We start from the raw sequence: 17,471 nt of genomic DNA, 5'->3' as shown, positions 1-17,471 counted from the left end.
TTTAATCAAACAAATACCATCAGTTGATTTCACATTTTAAAATGTTAGCCCTCACTATCATCTCAATGTCACATATTGAAATACAGTATTCATTTTACAATCGCTTTGGCTCAGTTTTCACAAAATAATTTACATTTAAATCATTTTTACATTCATTGAAAAAAGATTAATAGCTAATGCTGCTATCAAATATTAACTAATAGTCATCAAAACAAAGCAATGGCATTACCCACAATTATACAGATATGAATGAGGAAATCAAGTAATTTATGTTTGAAATTATTTACAGTAACAATGACTTAATAAATCATTCATTTTATTAACCCTACTGCTTTGTATCTTGTTATTTAATGTTGTGTTCCTGGTCCAAAATGACTGCCCCATAATAGCTGGTTATAAATACATAGAAATACATATATTTTCACCTTTTTATTAGATCTTATATCACTTTCATCACTACGCTCATTTTCAAAACTCATACATGTTAGTCCTGTGGTCTAAGACAGTGCGAAAATGTTACTAACCATGCACAATTCTTCCCGAAATCCAAAATCTAGAGCGCTAAAACTCTAATTTGTGATGTCATGGAGTATCAAGTCTGGAGTCGCTCCATAGACAGTGCATTGGGAAGGATGTTATAGATGACGCTGTGAGCACCCAGGGGGATGTTCTGGGTACATGGATACATTTACTGATCATAACTAAGAAGACTACAACGTAGTAAAGCTCATTTGGTTATAAAAAGAAAAACATTTTGTTCGTTCACAATATCAGGCTCCCATTTATTGTCTATAGAGCAGCTCCACACTTTAGACTTGATGATATCACAAGTTTGAACGTTCTTTCCTGGTTCCTGCCTTTGAGAGTTATGTTCACAAGTATTGATTGAATGTTCCTAGGCCGTGTCCCCCTTTAAGTTCTTGTAAACATTACAAGTTCTGAATTATTTATGGCATGTAGTCCATATTGACCTGATTTCAAAGTTACAAAGCAAAACTTACTTTATGAATTGACTATAACAAAGCCTACTTTGTGTCAGAGTTTAACATGGACATTTGTTTTTAAACTGTTTCATATTTTGAATAGTGGCACCAAATCTTTTGTCCCAGTCAAAACTGGTATGATATCTGGATTTCTCCACAGCTGTTGTCTCTTGGTCTTGATCATATTCTGCTGTCTTCAGCTTCTCACACTTCCTCCTTCAATTAATCTTCACTGTCAGCATCCTGGCCTCTCTCCTCCTCTCCATTGTCATGATCAAAGATATATTCAAAACCCTCACATTGTATGTTTGATTATTGTGCTGCCTGCCACAGAATCAATCATAAGCAAAGGCCTCAAATAGCTTTACATGCTAGAGCTGCTACTCGAGAAAAGTTCTGCATACAATGCTGTGATTGTTTGTGAGAATTGCCAACAGGTGTGGTTCCCGTAGGGGATGGATCATTCTGGGCAAATGTTCTCATGGGGGAAGGGGATGGCTCAACTCAGTTTGATACACTAACTGTAGTCAATTCATTTCTAATGACCTGCTATTTTTGATCAGAAACACCACAGGGGAACAAAAGTTAAATGTATTTTTTAGGTGTTCAGATGCCCCGTATGGACACAATCACAGAACCTTGTGACAGCTGGATTAAATGAACATTTCTTTCAGACAAACTTGTAAATTTGGTCCAATTTGATGTAAAAAAAAACAAAACAACAACAGTTAATTGAATAGGCTGTGTACTTTTGTCAATACAGATGAAGTCTACACTCTGCCTTTACATCACAGTAAATCCTATGTTCATGCAAGACAAAATGTCTGTTCACTGCATCAGTTTGGTGTTTTTGTCCTGTATTGATCACCATTTTCTTTTTTTTAATTTAAGACACCAAACCTTGCCTACACTGCAGTCACTTGTAGCTCATACATAATAATCTAAAAATATAAAAGCTAAACCTATTCTGGGAGGCATACAACATTGAAACAATTCACATAATATATGCTACTGAATGGACATGCAGTATTTCCTTTTCTCATCTTCTTAAAAGTAAGAATTTAGCACACAAAAGCAATCATAAAACACTGTGATACACTGAGGACAAGGCTGTCTTCTGTATTTTGGGGGTGAATATGGGAGTTTTATCAACTTCAGAGTGGTTTAAATTCTACAAAACAAATGTGCTTGGTAATAAACTCGACAATCCCTGTATTTTTTAAGGCTCACTGTGTTAAAATTTGCTGTCTTTGGGACAATAAAGACAATCCGATTCCTTATTTCTCCACCAGTGTTTTAAAGCCAGTGTGGAGAACATTCAGACCAGGGGGGTCAAGCATACAGCCCTCAAGCCAGAACCGGCCTGCCAAAGGGTCAAATCCAGCCCACTAGATGACTTTGCACACATAATATTAATGCACCAGGGTGTCTACAAGTATCAGACAGTTGAATTTAATGCTTTTTAAGATCCTTGCAAGATACCTTTTAACCAAATTTAGGACAGATTTTTGGACAAATCATGTTTGAGTTTGCTTTGCAGGTAAGTAGTATGTATGTGGTATTGTGCAGAGGTAAGTGTTATGTAGGAATATGATTATTAAAGTTAAGTCAATCTACATTTTGCAAACAGGTACGTGCAAGTATGAAATAAAATGACAATATTGTAGTTTTTAAAGATTGCAACATTATAAATGTGGACTTTTACATAGGCTTCACTCATTTTCACAAAAAGAAATTAAAAATGAACAAACTGACACCCAGCTGTGCTGCTGGAGGGAACATGGGGAAGTCATGGTTTACTGTGCCCATATTTTTTGGACTTGCCCTTCTATTCAGACTCTCTGGAAGGAAGTAGCAACAATCATTTCAAAAACTTCAGGTTTTAGTATTAGTATAACCTTCACATCTCTCTTCCTTGGACATATCCCTGATGGACTAAGTAAAGATGTCATCTACCTACTGAAGATCCTGCTGGCAGCAACTAAAAAACACCATTACAAAACACTGGCTCCAGAGAAATGGTCCTACTACTTACCTCTTTATTAATATTGTTAAACACGGCGGCAGTAGCTCAGTCCATAGGGACTTGGGTTGGGAACCGGAGGGTCACCTGTTTGAGTCCCCATCCGGACCAAATTATGGAGCGTGGCTGGAGAGGTGCCAGTTCACCTCCTGGGCACTGCCGAGTGCCCTTGAGCAAGGCACCGAACCCCCAATCGCTCGGGGTGCCTGACCAAGGCAGCCCCCTCACTCTGACATCTCTCCACTTTGTGCATGTATAGGTCCTGTTTGTGACCTGTGTGTTAATGACAAAAAGAGTGAAAAAATTGAATTTCCCCTCAGGGGATTAATAAAGTATATACAAATTAAAAATTACACCTTCTGGAACAAATGTCACACTTTATATGACTTCAGAAAGAACTTGGTGGAGAAAACGGTGTACCTACTTAGCCAATGAGACAGATGCTACATAATTATTGTATGCGTCATGTATGAAACTCTATTTTAAATTAGCATAATTAGTCTTCTCTTTGTAAACATCCCATGACCTCATATCTGCTATTTTTCTGTACATTTTTCCTTTTCCCATTTGTTCCTAAACATAAAATGTTCATAAATAGAAAGTACAAAAAAGAATGGAAAATGAAATTAGTTAAAATGTCTACTAGCAGGTTCTAAGAAAGGAATAACCAGGAAATGGTTGAGTGAAGAGTCTCCAACAGCCTCTGGATGGACCGAAATAATTAAGGAAATTTACATTATGGAACAAATTTTCCCGAGACATGCCACTAAAAATATGAACAAAAAATGGAAATCTTATTTGACTTTGAGGTGATCTTGTATTTGTGCATTTGTTTTGTTGGGTGGACTTTGTTTTGTCCCCTTTGGTGTTGGCACGTGCAGGATGGATAGTGGCTCATGGATGACTGGAAGACGGTGAGATGACTGGAGGGGAGAAGATGGAGATCATGGAGACCTTTGTGGTCTTGAGAGACGATCATGGACATGGAGGACCCGTTGTCAGTGACACTACAGTGGAGCCTTGCTGCCGCCTTCTTTTTATTGCTGCTCAGTGCTGGGCATTTCACTTTTGCCTATGATGTCTCTGCCCGTTGTTGTTGGTTTTTGTCTTTTTTCTTTTTGTAAAACTAATACAAATTAAATAATAAAAAAAGAAATTAGTTTAAATGTCTGTTAAGACCTCACAAATTCAAATTTAAGGCTATTTTATGACTTTTAAGGCCTTATTGTGACATTAAATTTATGACATGTGGCCCATGAACTAAACTGAGTTGGACCCCCCCGATTTAAACCTTCATGTAGCAGATTAAAATCTACAGCAGAATATTATATAAAATGGTTACAGTTGAACTAAAAAAGGCCAAAAAAAGAGATCAGTCACGCTCATCTGACTACATATTGTTTTAAATCCTGGCTAGAGTCCTGACAATCATCACAGATAAACTTTGCAGCATGAATTTAACACTAGACCTCGCTTCGACTGTAAAGATGTCTTTCAGTACAGTCAAGGTTTAATACAAAGGCAGCCCATGAATGACAATTTTTGTAATAGAAAATAACGCTTTACATAACTGTCAGCATCAGCATAACAGTCTTAAAGTAAAAGCATGAATCATCCCACATCCATTCACTGAAAACTACTTAAACATACAGTGTATACGAAACGTCCTTTATTAGACAATGAGAAAAAGACTTTACAATTTGGAGCTTTTCGCTCACCTTGCTGGCCTGCAGTCTGAAGCAAATAAAGACCCAGGCTGTATATTCAAAGCTTTCACAAGGCACTAAACCTTGAGGTGCTTCTGTTTCTTTCTTTTCAGGTTTTGAATTCAGTTTTAGAGTCACAATCACGACACAACTTTCCTTTTTACAATAGCACTCAGCCACCTAAATGTTACACAATTCAATCATAACACCATTATCTGATTGCCATTTGATACAGAAAAACACACGACTAAAATAGGTATTAAATCAAAGGCCATCTACTGCAATGCAGTTTGTTTACAACCGAGTACATTCTGTGAGGTTAAAGATTCAGCTAGTTAAATCAAGTACAGACAATATCAGACCACACACATGCTGTTGCACTGTGGTGTTGCATCCGTGGGGAGTCCTAGTCGTTTTGTACCGAAGCTTCTTTAACTGTTGTCCTCTGCAGTTTGTACTCTTTTCTGATATCACAGCACCACACTGTTCCCAGTGGACACTAAGACTGTTTGGCACCGGTCTTCGACTTGGGCTCACTGGTCTTGGGCCTTTTGGACTCTGGAGGCTGGCACACTGGATCAGTGGGAGGAGACGGACGCTCTGGGGAAATACAAGAGAAGGGATCAGTGACACAAGGGTTACATATTTTTCTGTCTGCTGGTGAGATGTCACAAACACTTGGCTAGACAGAAGCAGTAGCAGACCAACAGGCTGATATGTATGGTGAAATACACTGACTATTTAAAGGGTAAGTTTGGTATTTTTCAACCTGAACCCTTTTCTGCATGTTTTTGTGTCTAAGGGTGCTTTCACACCTGCCGTTTGGTTCAGTTCAATCGAGCTCAAGTTCATTTGCCCCCTAAGTGTTGTTTGTTTGGGCAGGTGTGAACACAGCAATCGAACCGAGACCTTCTTGAAGAGGTGGTCACGGTCTGGTTACAAACGAACTCTGGTGCGGTTTGTTTGTGGTGAGAACGTGTTCCGACCTCGATCTGAACCAACTGCAGTCACATGACACATTGTTTGGGTTAAACATGAGCATGTTACAGTCCTGGAGGATTATTAATGTGCACCTCCTCCTGTACTGCCTTAATATGCACATTCAGCACATCAATGCATCAAAACATTGTTTTCTAGTTGGAGCCGCGCCTCGTTTTCAAACTGTATGGTTTGACTAAAATGAACAATGACAGCAATATAGTCCACGATGAGCAGCGCTAAAATCAACCTGCGTAGTTGTCCCTCCATTGTGACATTAGAAAGTGTCACATTTATCTTGCAAGTGTACTCTTCTTCAACATTTTGTTTACTTCCTGGATTTTTCCCACATGGAAATTCTGACCAATCAAAAGCAGCTTTCTCACGCAAGGTATTTGATCTGGTCTGCTTGTAAATGCTGCCGTGAGAACACGAACCAACTCTAGGCAATTATGCATCTTTGGACCAAAATTAGTCCCTGATTCAGACCAAATGAGACAACTACAGACACTACAACAGGTTGAAAGCACCCTAAATGACTGATGGGAACAACTATTTTTAAAACTGGTCCAGTACTGAGACTGCAGTAGCCAGCAGTGGTCAAACAGGCTGCAATGTAAACACTTGGGTCATGTTTCCACCAACATTTTCTGTCCACTAAAATTGCTTGTTTTTACCACTGATATGTTCAGTCAGATTATTGTTTTAAGTGTCTGACAACTTATGAAAAGGAGCCCTACACAGATAGACCTCTTTTGTTAAAGAGTAAAATCTTTTTTTTGTTTAACCAGAGACAGCCTTGAAATTGCTATCCATTTAAATGAAGTAATTTTACCATTGAAAAATACTTCATTCAAAGCTGACGGACACAAAATAAAACTCACAAAACTGTCTTGGTTCAGCTGAAGTGAAAATATGCTGGCTTGATACACACTAATATTTCTGTTTATTTAAATAGAGTCTGATGTTGATTTTGGGGCTGTACAGAGGAAGGTTTAATGTGGGAATATAATGACAGAGTGAGTTACGTTCATCTACATTTCAAGAAAAACCAAAGTAGCTGCCATCACTAACCATGTTTGGCCTTCTCAGTGGATGAGGGAGTGCGGAAGAGTGAACCGACAGCTGGAGATCGGGGTGCAACGGGAGTCAGAGATACTCTCCTGTAAACAAATAGAAAAAGCATGAATGACAGACGCTTTAAGCATGACAACAGAAAACACTCGAGCACAAAATATGACAATAAACTGTACCCGTCTACATTCACCAAAGTTAATCACTGTTCTTCTTCATGTATCGTCTCTTTTGTTCTTCTGATTCGGACGTTGCCAACTAGTAAAACTAGTCAAGGAAAACGCTCCACGTTACAGATACAAGGCAAATACAAAAGCATGTGCAGACCTGCCATTGTCTACACGCAGTCTGTCAGAGTGATTATTATTTTATCATCAGTGGGGGGTCCAACGGATCCCTCATACCAGACAGGGCTTTGTTCTCACTGCCAGCACTGAGAAGATGTAAACAGACGAAAACATCACAAGCCCATTACAGCTATTTATATATTGTTTCTCCATCTTTAAAACATATGTTTAAAACGACATTTTAAAGAGCAAGGTGCTTTCTTACTGCTGGTACTCATCTGTAAACTGCATCTTTAGAGGTAATCAGCTTAGTTACTTTAACCATGAGGGGGAGGGAGGTGGATGCAGTTTGCTCCGTGTCGTCTCTTCCTCAGTCCGACTCCAGTCACAACACATTTGAATGGTTAAAGTATTTCCCTAAATTACTACACCCACTCTTGTATGAGGCATCACCTGCATTCACTCCATCTATAGTACATCTTAAGAGTTTAAATACCCTCAGTGGGTAAAAAACAAGCCTTGGAAGATGTTACGAGAACATAAGCTCAAAATACATTAATTCTGCTGCATGATTACTGACTAAAACTTTACAGCCTTCCCATATCACCCCGGTGAGAGCTTCTCTGACTGGATTCCTGTCAAAGTTAAATTCAAAATCCTCCTCATTAATTTCAGATCTTTAATATATCAGTGACTGTGCGCTAACAGTCTCCCTCTGGGGGTCAGATCAGAAAACTGCTGCATCTAAAAACCTACTTATTTGCAAAGGAATTTCATTTAGCTACTTGTTCTTCATCTTTTACAATTTTTTTGCTCATCTTTGATTAAAACATGGATTCTTTTTCTATTTATTTATTTAATTTTGGGGCTGTGAAGCACTTTGTAACCCTGCTATATGAATAAATGTTAAGTGTTATATGAATAAAGTTTTACTTGCTTGCTAATAATTATGTAAAGTATATATGTGATGCTCCAAACACAGGAAACATGTCTAAATTAAATAAAATACAAATAACAAGAGTGATTTTGGCAGTGTGGACTTATTCAAAGGTGTGAGTAACATCCACATAATTTGGCCGAATACTGACAAACACATCCACAAACAGTGCACACAAATAGAGTATGATATACACATGTGCTTAACGATTATTTGATTGGCAGTAAATTAGTCGCAACTAGTTTAATAACCGATAAATTGTTTTTAGTCAGTTATAGACAAAAATGTCGAGTATTCTGTTTCCAGGTTCTCAAATGTGATGATGTGCAGCTTTTCTCACTTTAACATCAGCGTAAAGATTTTGATTGTTACAAGCAGTTTGAAGACGCCACCTGTGTAAGGAACTGTGATGTGTGTTTCTTATTTTCACTTAGAGCTTCTGGCTCTGTAACACTGGAGCAGCCATTGGGAATTGTGAAGTTCCCCTGTGTGAATCCTCATTTGGACAAACAGCTTTTTCTGTCTGTGGAATTCTTTACCTACCAAACTCAAGCTGGATCCTGATTTTGATCAGTAATCAGTTATGTGGTCATGAATAATTTGGTGCTTCCTATTCTATGGTGCTAATTACGTATCGCAGTTTGTGTCTTGTTTAGTTACTGTTTGTACTCTGCACTGTTACTGGTGTTCTTGTTGCTGAGTCTTTTGTAACTTAAGGCCCAGCAAGGGATGGCCATTGCAAATTAGCTTAGGCTATAAGTGCTGTGGTGTGTGGGGTTTGTGTATGCTACATAGTTTCCCCTTTACAAATAAACATTAAATAAATATCATAGATTAATCAATAATGTATTAATCATGAGTTGCAGCCCTAACTTACTAACTGTAAACTCGTGAGCTCATCACCTGTCACGCTAACATTAAAACTGTCACTTTAGCTTAATATATTTACTGCATTAGTCTTTACAAATTTATATAACTCCATTACCAGCCGCAACAGAGAGTGCTTTTTTGTCACAGCGACAGTGCCACAACTGTTCAAAATGCAGTCAGGAAGCTTCATAGGTGCGGTAGTTGAGGTCAGAATAAACGCAGAGTTTAAAGATGGGTGTGATCTGAACGCTGCTGGCCCACATTCTTTTTAAGTTGCAGATCGCTGTATTGCAGCTGGAGTGAACCAATTGCATGATAGTCTCTAGCTTACATTTACATTAACCGGCACTATTTTCTGTATTAGATTCAAGTTTTACATTTACTTGCGCAACTTTATCTATTTTTTGATATTTAATGAGTGTTGTTAGAGGGAGCCTGAGGCACACATTTTCACTGCCAACAACTGCTCCTCTGTAATTGTTGCACATATGAATAAAGACCAAAATACACTCACACGCCTGCCCTCATGTGCATTAAAAGCCTAAAGCATGTACAAAGGTTCACACTTTCAGAGGTATAATAATAATAATAATAAACTAATTGCCTGTCGCTCTGACAGAACCAAACTTAATAACCACTTTAACATTTACCTTGGGGTGGGCCCCTTTGGGGTGGCTGCGCCCTTAGGAGTAGTGGAAGATGCCTTATTAGGACTGTCCAGGTTTTTAGGGGTGGAGGGCGTGAGGGGGGCGACACGTGGCTGGGTTTTGGAGGAGTTGGTTGGGGTGAGAGGGGTGATGCGAGGTTGTGGAGTAGAAGGTGCGCTTGTGCTTGCAGATGTTGGGGTCTGAGGTGCTGTGGTTTTAGGGGAAGAGGGCTTCCCCCATCCCTCCAGGGTGTTGAGGGTGATCCTGCGGGGCTGAGGTTTAGGCTTGGCATTTGGCGTGCTCTTCTTCTCCTCTGGGGGAGTGACAGAGGGGGTGTCTTTCGTCTGGCTGGTTTGGGATGTGGGACTCGGGGCTGAGCTTGGTGGCTGGGTCACAGGGGAGGTTTTGGCCGCTGATGACTTCTTGCCCTTTTTCTCAACACCACTGCTTGGAGCAAAGATCTCCAGGGTGGGGGGCTCCTTCAGCGGAGTGCCCAGCTCCCCGGGAGAGAAGGACAGGAAGGAGCAGTAGCCGTCTGTGGAGGATACAGCCAGGAAGGAACCGTCACGAGACCTGAAGAGGATGTAACACAAAAACATGTCAGTGGGAGGAAGACTGAAACATGAGTGAAACACAGAGACAGATTTTAAATAATTATTCTTTAAGAATCCTGTGGTTATTGATACGTTTAAACGCCCATATGTACGCTGAAACATTTATTGGTCACTGTGATAATTCCTCTGGTTCATAAAAGCTACAAATAAATTATTTTCTGACATGATTCCAACCCAAGATATGGGGGACAAGACAAGAGCCACAGCTCTCATTTTGTGGTAAAAATACATTCCAACATCAAACCAAAGTTATTATGAGATCTCAAATTACTCAAATTAAGTCATATCTTCCGGAGAAATTGCCTCTGCTGAAGTCTTGTGAACAAAACCTCATACAGAGCACAAACAAATTTGAAGATATGGTCAGCTTTAAAAACAGCTCAAACTAAGTTCAGAGCAAAAAATACACTTATTATCCTCAAGTATCCAAATGTTGTTTCAGAAGAGAGAGAGTCAACATGTTTTGAGAGGTGAGGACCAAAGCCAAACTACCTTGTATTTCAGTTAAAGGAGTGAGTTTAGGGAACAATTGTAGAGATGGACTGAAAACATGTAGAACATTAAGTGGGTTTAAACAAAAGTTAAAAAAAAAAAAAAATAATGTATTGATGAACATGAAAATGGATGAGACTGTAATACTGACTTAGAGGAACAGGGTACAGGAACGTAAAAATGTGCATGTTGCCTTTTGTTAGTTGTTTTTTGTCTTTGGTGCCATTTCGCCTCGTTTGCCTGTTTCGTTTTGTTGTGTTGTTGATTTCTAAATATGATGTGCTGTTAAACGGGGTAGGTAAAGTAGGTGTTATAAGCTGTAGCTTCAACCTACACCTTCTTCAGACAGTAGTGTCTAAGTTATGTTAAATTACTTCATTGTAATGTTATGCACTGTACTATTTAAGTATCTGCCATTTTCTGTGAGAGGCTGTGACTTAGTTTACATGAAATTGTAGATTAATACATGAAAAAAAAAAAAAAAATCAAAATTCTAACTCTAATGACCAGAGAAAGGCTGAAATATGTGGATGACAAGACAAATCACCATGACAGAGGCTGTTACATCAACATCTATTGCACATGCTTAAAGAATCAAGGTGAGTTAGATCAAAATGCATTGTTAGTGGTAACATCAGCGTTGAATAAATCACACAAACGGTGAGCTGTTACTTTCACTGGAATAAGTTGCATTCAATTTTAAATGAATAATGCAAAAACAAAAATTGTGACCACTTTTCCAATTTTCACTTCATTCCCACAAAGGTGTTGCACTACACAAGAAAGCTCTCTGAAAGAAGACTAGAAAAGAGCTGTAGTTCACCATGTAAGATCGCTGAGTGTGTGGTAGTGGATGTTGGACACCAGGCCGAAAGGAAGGGTCTGCTGTGTGTCGTACAAGAAGATGGAGTCCTCAGATGCTACAGCAAACACCATGCGGTACGGCAACTGGAATACGTTGGGAAGAACCTGAGTAGAACCATCTGTAGAGGAGAAACAGAGACAGAATGAGGAACATATTAAAAGGTGAAGACAATGTTATCAGTCTAGTTTGTTAACAAATAGAGCGTAAGTCCTTACCTTCTTCCTTCTTAGTCCTCAGTTCAAAGTAGACGGGGCAGCAGCGCACAGCCAGTGTCGCTTTAGTCGGACACGGCAGGTGGGCGATGGGCCTGAAACACACAGACGGAGATTCATACATCAGCTACCAGCTTTAAACAGCTGACACTGAGTCTGAAACACCACACAGCCACAGCAGATCACAAAGGTTACCTCTTGAGGCCCTTTCTGGAGAAAATGTAGGTGGTGTTTATGATGTTCTCTCCGATCTCCACACATCCAGCTGAGGGTTAAAAGGGTCACAGAAGAAGACAGAAATTAGTTCATATAAAAGGTAAAGAGAAAGGTTTTAGCAAAATTCGTGTGTTTGAATAATACTGAGCATAAAAGTGGATAAATGAGACTTACATTATACTATTTTCCCAGATAAATGCAAGGTAAAAAACTAATTTTGAGAATTCTGTGTAGGTACCTGGGGCGAGCAGGAAAGACCCATCTGGTGTGAAGGAAAGACGTCGGAAAAACGACCTCATGCTGTCATCGTGGAACATTCTGTACTGCTTGACCTGCAAAGATAAAGAGATATGCAGCACTGAGTGTTTGCGTGTGACATGCTCCACTCACCTGGCAGCAGGGCAGAAAATCTCTTAAGATTTTATAGAGTAAATTTAATAATTCTAATCCCAAATATAGAGAAGACAAATATTCAGAGGGGTCATAAAGATGTTGTCGTCAACAGGTGGCCAAAACTGGAGCATGAGTGTTTTTTAATCTTTAAAAAAAATCTACATAGAAAAGCTGATAACTAGATCAGGTTCAGTGGACATTTCTAATTCTGACAAAGCTTGTGATTGAAAAGAAAAAAAAAAAGTTAAATGTCAGACTTTGGTCACATCTTGCTCAAAGGAGTGACCCAACTGAGCATCATCAAAAGCAACACTGACCTCTCCCTCTGCAAGTGGCCCAGAGCTCATTTTACTGATACAGGAGGCTTTCTTCTTGGTGTGAGTGCTGTACACACGCATCACTCTGAAGGGAAGGAAAAGCAAAAACATCTTAAGCATGATGCTGCTCAAATAGCAGCAAATACATTCATCTAATAAAGATCAGACCCAGTTCAGACCAAAGATTTGCGACGAGACGAAACTGTGTTAGAATGTTGCAGAGAAAAGTTGCAGCGGTGTGAAAAGGCCGGTCTCAACTCGACTCAAGCTGCCTGATGGTGTCACCTGTGACTCAGCTGGCTAAATAGCCGGCGGCTAGTTTTGGAACATAAAGCACATCCCCTGTTTCAACAGCCTATCATCCCCACTGAGCCCTCTGTTTCCGTCCTCATGGTGTGCCCATGTCGTACAGTGGGTGGTGGCTGCTGCTCGCTGAATGTGCTTTGCCATTTCATCACCACTACAAATGCAGCTGTAGCCTGTATCGCACTATCACTATCCTCATTCATATTTTAAGAAGCTACAAATTATATTCAGCCACAAAATAAGCCTGAATAGCTGGAAATCGTAACAGAAATACAGAGAGTTGTTGCATAGAGATGATACACCGTCTCATCTAGTTGCATTACTGTGAACTGGCACGTTTTTAAAAGGTTGCGGAGCGGCGCATTGCAAGCCTGTTTCAACTCATCTTGTCGTGAATCTTTGGTCTGAACCAGGATGTCTGAATCTGTTCTTCTACCTGTCACAGCTGAGAGTGGCCACGTATTGCCCCAGAGGATCCCAGGTCACGCCCTGCACGTAGCTCTTGTGGTCATTCAAGATACACAGCTTCTGTCCTAAACACAAGAACAGTTGCAAACAACAAAATAAATACAGTGTACAAATATAACAGCTGAACCTTTATGAACACACACACACACACACACACACACACACACACACACACAGGTATCTATGAGTCAAAGCAAACCTTTGTTGATGTCCCACATAATAGCTGTGTTGTCGACAGACCCAGACACCATGAAGTTTCCATCCCGTGTCCAGCAGATGTCATACACATCCTCTATGTGTCCTCTGAAGACAAAGGAAAATAAATCTCTTTTATAACCACAACACTGCCACACATTTGCATCAGATAGCAAATTACAAAATGGACAAACAAGCAGATCTCCATACTCAGACTAATATTAATTCATTTTAATCAGCTCATAGCAAAGGAACGGTTCTGCTGACATCCTGAAATGTTGGCTGTGTCATGTGTCTGACCTCAGTGATTTTGGGTGCTGCACAAGACACTGATATGACTGTCAGTTTTGTAAAGTAAGCAAAATTGAGTGAGGCAGACGCCAGTGAAAAGATAAGATATGATCCTTACAAAGCTCACTGCTCACAGTGCTTCATAACACCGCACGAAAGGATTTTACAACTCTGAAAAATCATCAAGGTGGGAATCATTTTATCCTGTTGTGACAATTATAAGATGAACAGCAGAATCAATTCATTCTGACTGTTTTTGACAGCTCCACACTTGCCAGCCAGCGGTGTTATCCACATGAATAAGGGACCTGCGTCCACACATTTTTCATTTCAAAACTCCAGACAGCTTGGTAGATTTTATTTAACATTTGACCACAAAATAATGTAAACAAATGATTTTAAAATCCAACTATATTATGGCTATGTATGTTATGTTGCCAAATAATTGCCAGAAGATTGTAGCTAGCTTACCATATTAAATAAATAATATTATATTAGTGTTCCCCCCAATTCTTTTTAGTCTATTTTACAAATGAGAACCAAAAATGAGTTGGGAAATTTATTTTCACTGCACCTGTACAGCCTTGTTTATTTACTGTATCCATGGAAACTACATAACTCAAATGTTGAGACAATCTTAATATTTGTGATACTGTGCATATATGCAATTTAAAGATATTGCCGCATTTTCTTTCAAACTAATTTGATCATGGACGCCTGGATTTGGCACACTTACAAGGCACTTTGTGGAGAGCTGACTTGCTGGCTGTGGTGCATGGGCATAGAGGGAGCTCTACATAGGGCTTGGTGTTATGGACAAAAATTCATATCTCTGTATTTTCAGGCTGAACGGCAATACACTATATATATCTAGGTATTTTTTACGAAATGGGCTACGTGTTCAGTTGCAGGTCAAAGCAACATTTGAGATGTCAGAAGCAATTTTATGAAAACAGACCAATCAAAATAAAATGCAAAGACAGGTATTGAAAATATGTAGCTGCACAACATGTAAATGAAATATCATATAAAATAAAAAGCAGAGGTGTACGTTAACTTTGTGCACATAGCACTGGAGCTATAGAGGTTTAAAGGTACTGTCTTATATCGTACAGAGTTGTGATATTCCCCAGCCCTAGCACTGCATAGAAGCTTATGTTCAGTCGCACACCATATTTCTTGCCTCACTTTCAACGACATCAAGCTCACTCTGGCCTGCAAAGGATAGAATAGGGGCAATAGTCTGGAAACACATATTTATCTATACTCACTCTTTTTTCCACACTTATCCAGACATGGAAATTACCTAACTCAAATTCCATACTTTTCCAAATAGTAGAGGAACCCTGTGCGTTTTCTGAAGCAGTGCTATTGTCAGCCTTGATACAGTCTGTGTTTATAGAATCGACTAGCATTAAATCACTGTAACTCGATGGGATCCAAACTGCCAGAGGTATGAACCAGACTTGTGTACCTTAATGTCTTGACCACAGACCAGCTCTCTTTGTTCAGCTGTGCATCTTCATCCTCCTGGAACACAGGCGCCTGCTCCGGCTCCTTAGAGTCGTTGAGCTTCCACAGCAGAATCGCTGCATCTGTAACAAATAAAAACCCAACAATTACCAGAGGCCACTGTATTTTAAAATACTTGTTTTGTTTGAGAACGACAGCACCAATGCCTTTTAAATACTGCCTGTTAAAACTTTAGATTGAACATATTTCATCTAACGTGAATTTTATGTGACATACCATCTCCTCCTGAAGCAAGCAGCTCTCCACTGGGGCTGAAGCGCACTACGTTCACAGCCTTGGTATGTCTGGCCAGATTAGACAGAAACTCCACCACCGCCTTCCCATCTGGGCCCGTGTCTACCCGCCACAGCTGCATCAACATCAGGGCAAAAAGTCATTAAACACACACTCTGACCTTTTTCATCATAGCTGCAGGTAAATATGAACTCTTTAAAAAGAAAAACTATCTAATAGGGGTGTAACAACACATCAATATGGATCGATATATCAATTTTGTGATCAGCAATCCAATACCATCGACAAAAATCAAAAACATAAATACATATCAGCATCGAGATACCCATTTAGCTTGAAATTACCACTTAATTTAGAAACAAAACACATTTTCAAATAAATCAATTTCTTATTAATGTACATTTGGTGGAACAACGGCCTATATATAGTGTGCGTTACCCTGACGTGACTTCAGCTAAATAATCTGCCGTTGATTCAGGCCAAATTTGGTTATGTGAGGAGAATAACACATGTCTGAATAACATGAAAACAGTAGTTTAAGTGACAGGAAGCACCTTTTAATTTGTATAGGAAAGCTGTAGGTGCGTCAACTGATACTGCTTGTTTGTTAGACACTTTAAATTGTCACAATTTACTATTTTTTTTTGGCTTTCTCACGAGTAAATGTGTCTGAGCCTCTCTTATTTTAAGTCTTGTTCATGCGAATTCTGTACGTGATATTCACCCAGTTAAGATCAAGGAAAAAACCCAAATAACGTCCAACTAAGTGTGTCAATATGAAAATATAAGGTTATTTCATTCTGTAAAAAACTACAACTGTGCTGATATTAAATGACATTTAACAGAAAGTGTGAACCCCACTTCTTTAGTGCTGCACATTTGCATTAGTGCAGCAACCATTATGTTTACTTCATGCTCACAGGTAAAGTAACATTTTCTTTGGCTTGTGTTACACTGTTCATTTCCTAGACACATGCATGGGCACAGTTTTACATCACATGGCCATTAAAGTAATCCCTTGTCAGACAAGTATTGTCTTGGTTCACCACTGCATTAACCAGATATATTCATCCCTCTCTTCCTCTCCACTCACTCTGACTGTGGTGTCCACTCCAGCTGTTGCCAGCCGATGAATGCGTCCATCTGAGCTGTGCTGAAAGTCCAGACTGTAGATGGGCTCCTTGTTGTGCCACGCAATCTCACACGTTACCACCTTCATCTTAATTTATATCCAACACCGACCTCAGGAGGGAAAACATTTAAATGTGATACTTCTGACAGTTTCAAACGGGCTGATATTTGCTAAGCAGTTAGCACAGACTGTTATCTCCACACTTTGGACAATATGAAGCCTGTGTGACGGGTTGCAGAGGAAACTAAACTGATTAAACAGCTACTTTGGTCATACAATCGCTGAAAGCGAGTGCTATAACTAGCTAACACCGTTAGCTTAGCAACACATTTAGCGGGTTTGTTGGGATGATTGTAGCTAACGTTACGGACAAACGATAAAACTGAGAGCATGTTTACGTCAGTTATTGTCTTTAACGAGCATGTTTGTTACAAATAAAGCTGAGTTATAAGTTTATTCTTCGAAGTGAAATCATTTTGAAGTAAGTTACAGTGTTTTACCTCCTCTGTTGTCCAGCTGAAGCGATTAATAGTTTCCCGCGTACGATTCGTTCAAAACTTCCGGTCGAGTGGGCTGCGGTGATTGGACGAAAAGGCGGAATGGGCGGTGACTGGTGGGGACAGTCATGCCGTATTCACGTACTCTCGGAAAAATCGAAAATTTGAGAGTTAGGTTAGTATAGACTGTGCCAACATGTA

General features: G+C 39.5%; 1 protein-coding gene across 1 annotated transcript; it reads right to left on the bottom strand.

Annotated features, from left to right (window-relative positions):
• Positions 1 to 4,669: 4,669 nt before the first annotated feature.
• Positions 4,670 to 17,331, bottom strand: chaf1b (chromatin assembly factor 1, subunit B). Its single transcript, XM_049594140.1, has 14 exons — positions 17,274 to 17,331; positions 16,735 to 16,883; positions 15,624 to 15,756; positions 15,349 to 15,469; positions 13,588 to 13,691; positions 13,357 to 13,453; positions 12,615 to 12,699; positions 12,143 to 12,236; positions 11,884 to 11,953; positions 11,692 to 11,783; positions 11,435 to 11,594; positions 9,509 to 10,078; positions 6,765 to 6,853; positions 4,670 to 5,312 (listed from the first exon to the last, which is right to left on the bottom strand). The coding sequence occupies exons 2-14, from the start codon at positions 16,858 to 16,860 to the stop codon at positions 5,212 to 5,214; spliced, it is 1,842 nt and encodes a 613-aa protein (XP_049450097.1). The 5' UTR covers positions 16,861 to 16,883; positions 17,274 to 17,331; the 3' UTR covers positions 4,670 to 5,211.
• Positions 17,332 to 17,471: the final 140 nt, after the last annotated feature.

This window comes from Epinephelus fuscoguttatus, linkage group LG13, assembly GCF_011397635.1.
Source record: "Epinephelus fuscoguttatus linkage group LG13, E.fuscoguttatus.final_Chr_v1".
Classification (NCBI taxonomy): domain Eukaryota; kingdom Metazoa; phylum Chordata; class Actinopteri; order Perciformes; family Serranidae; genus Epinephelus; species Epinephelus fuscoguttatus.
This window is presented reverse-complemented; position numbering and strand designations above follow the sequence as displayed.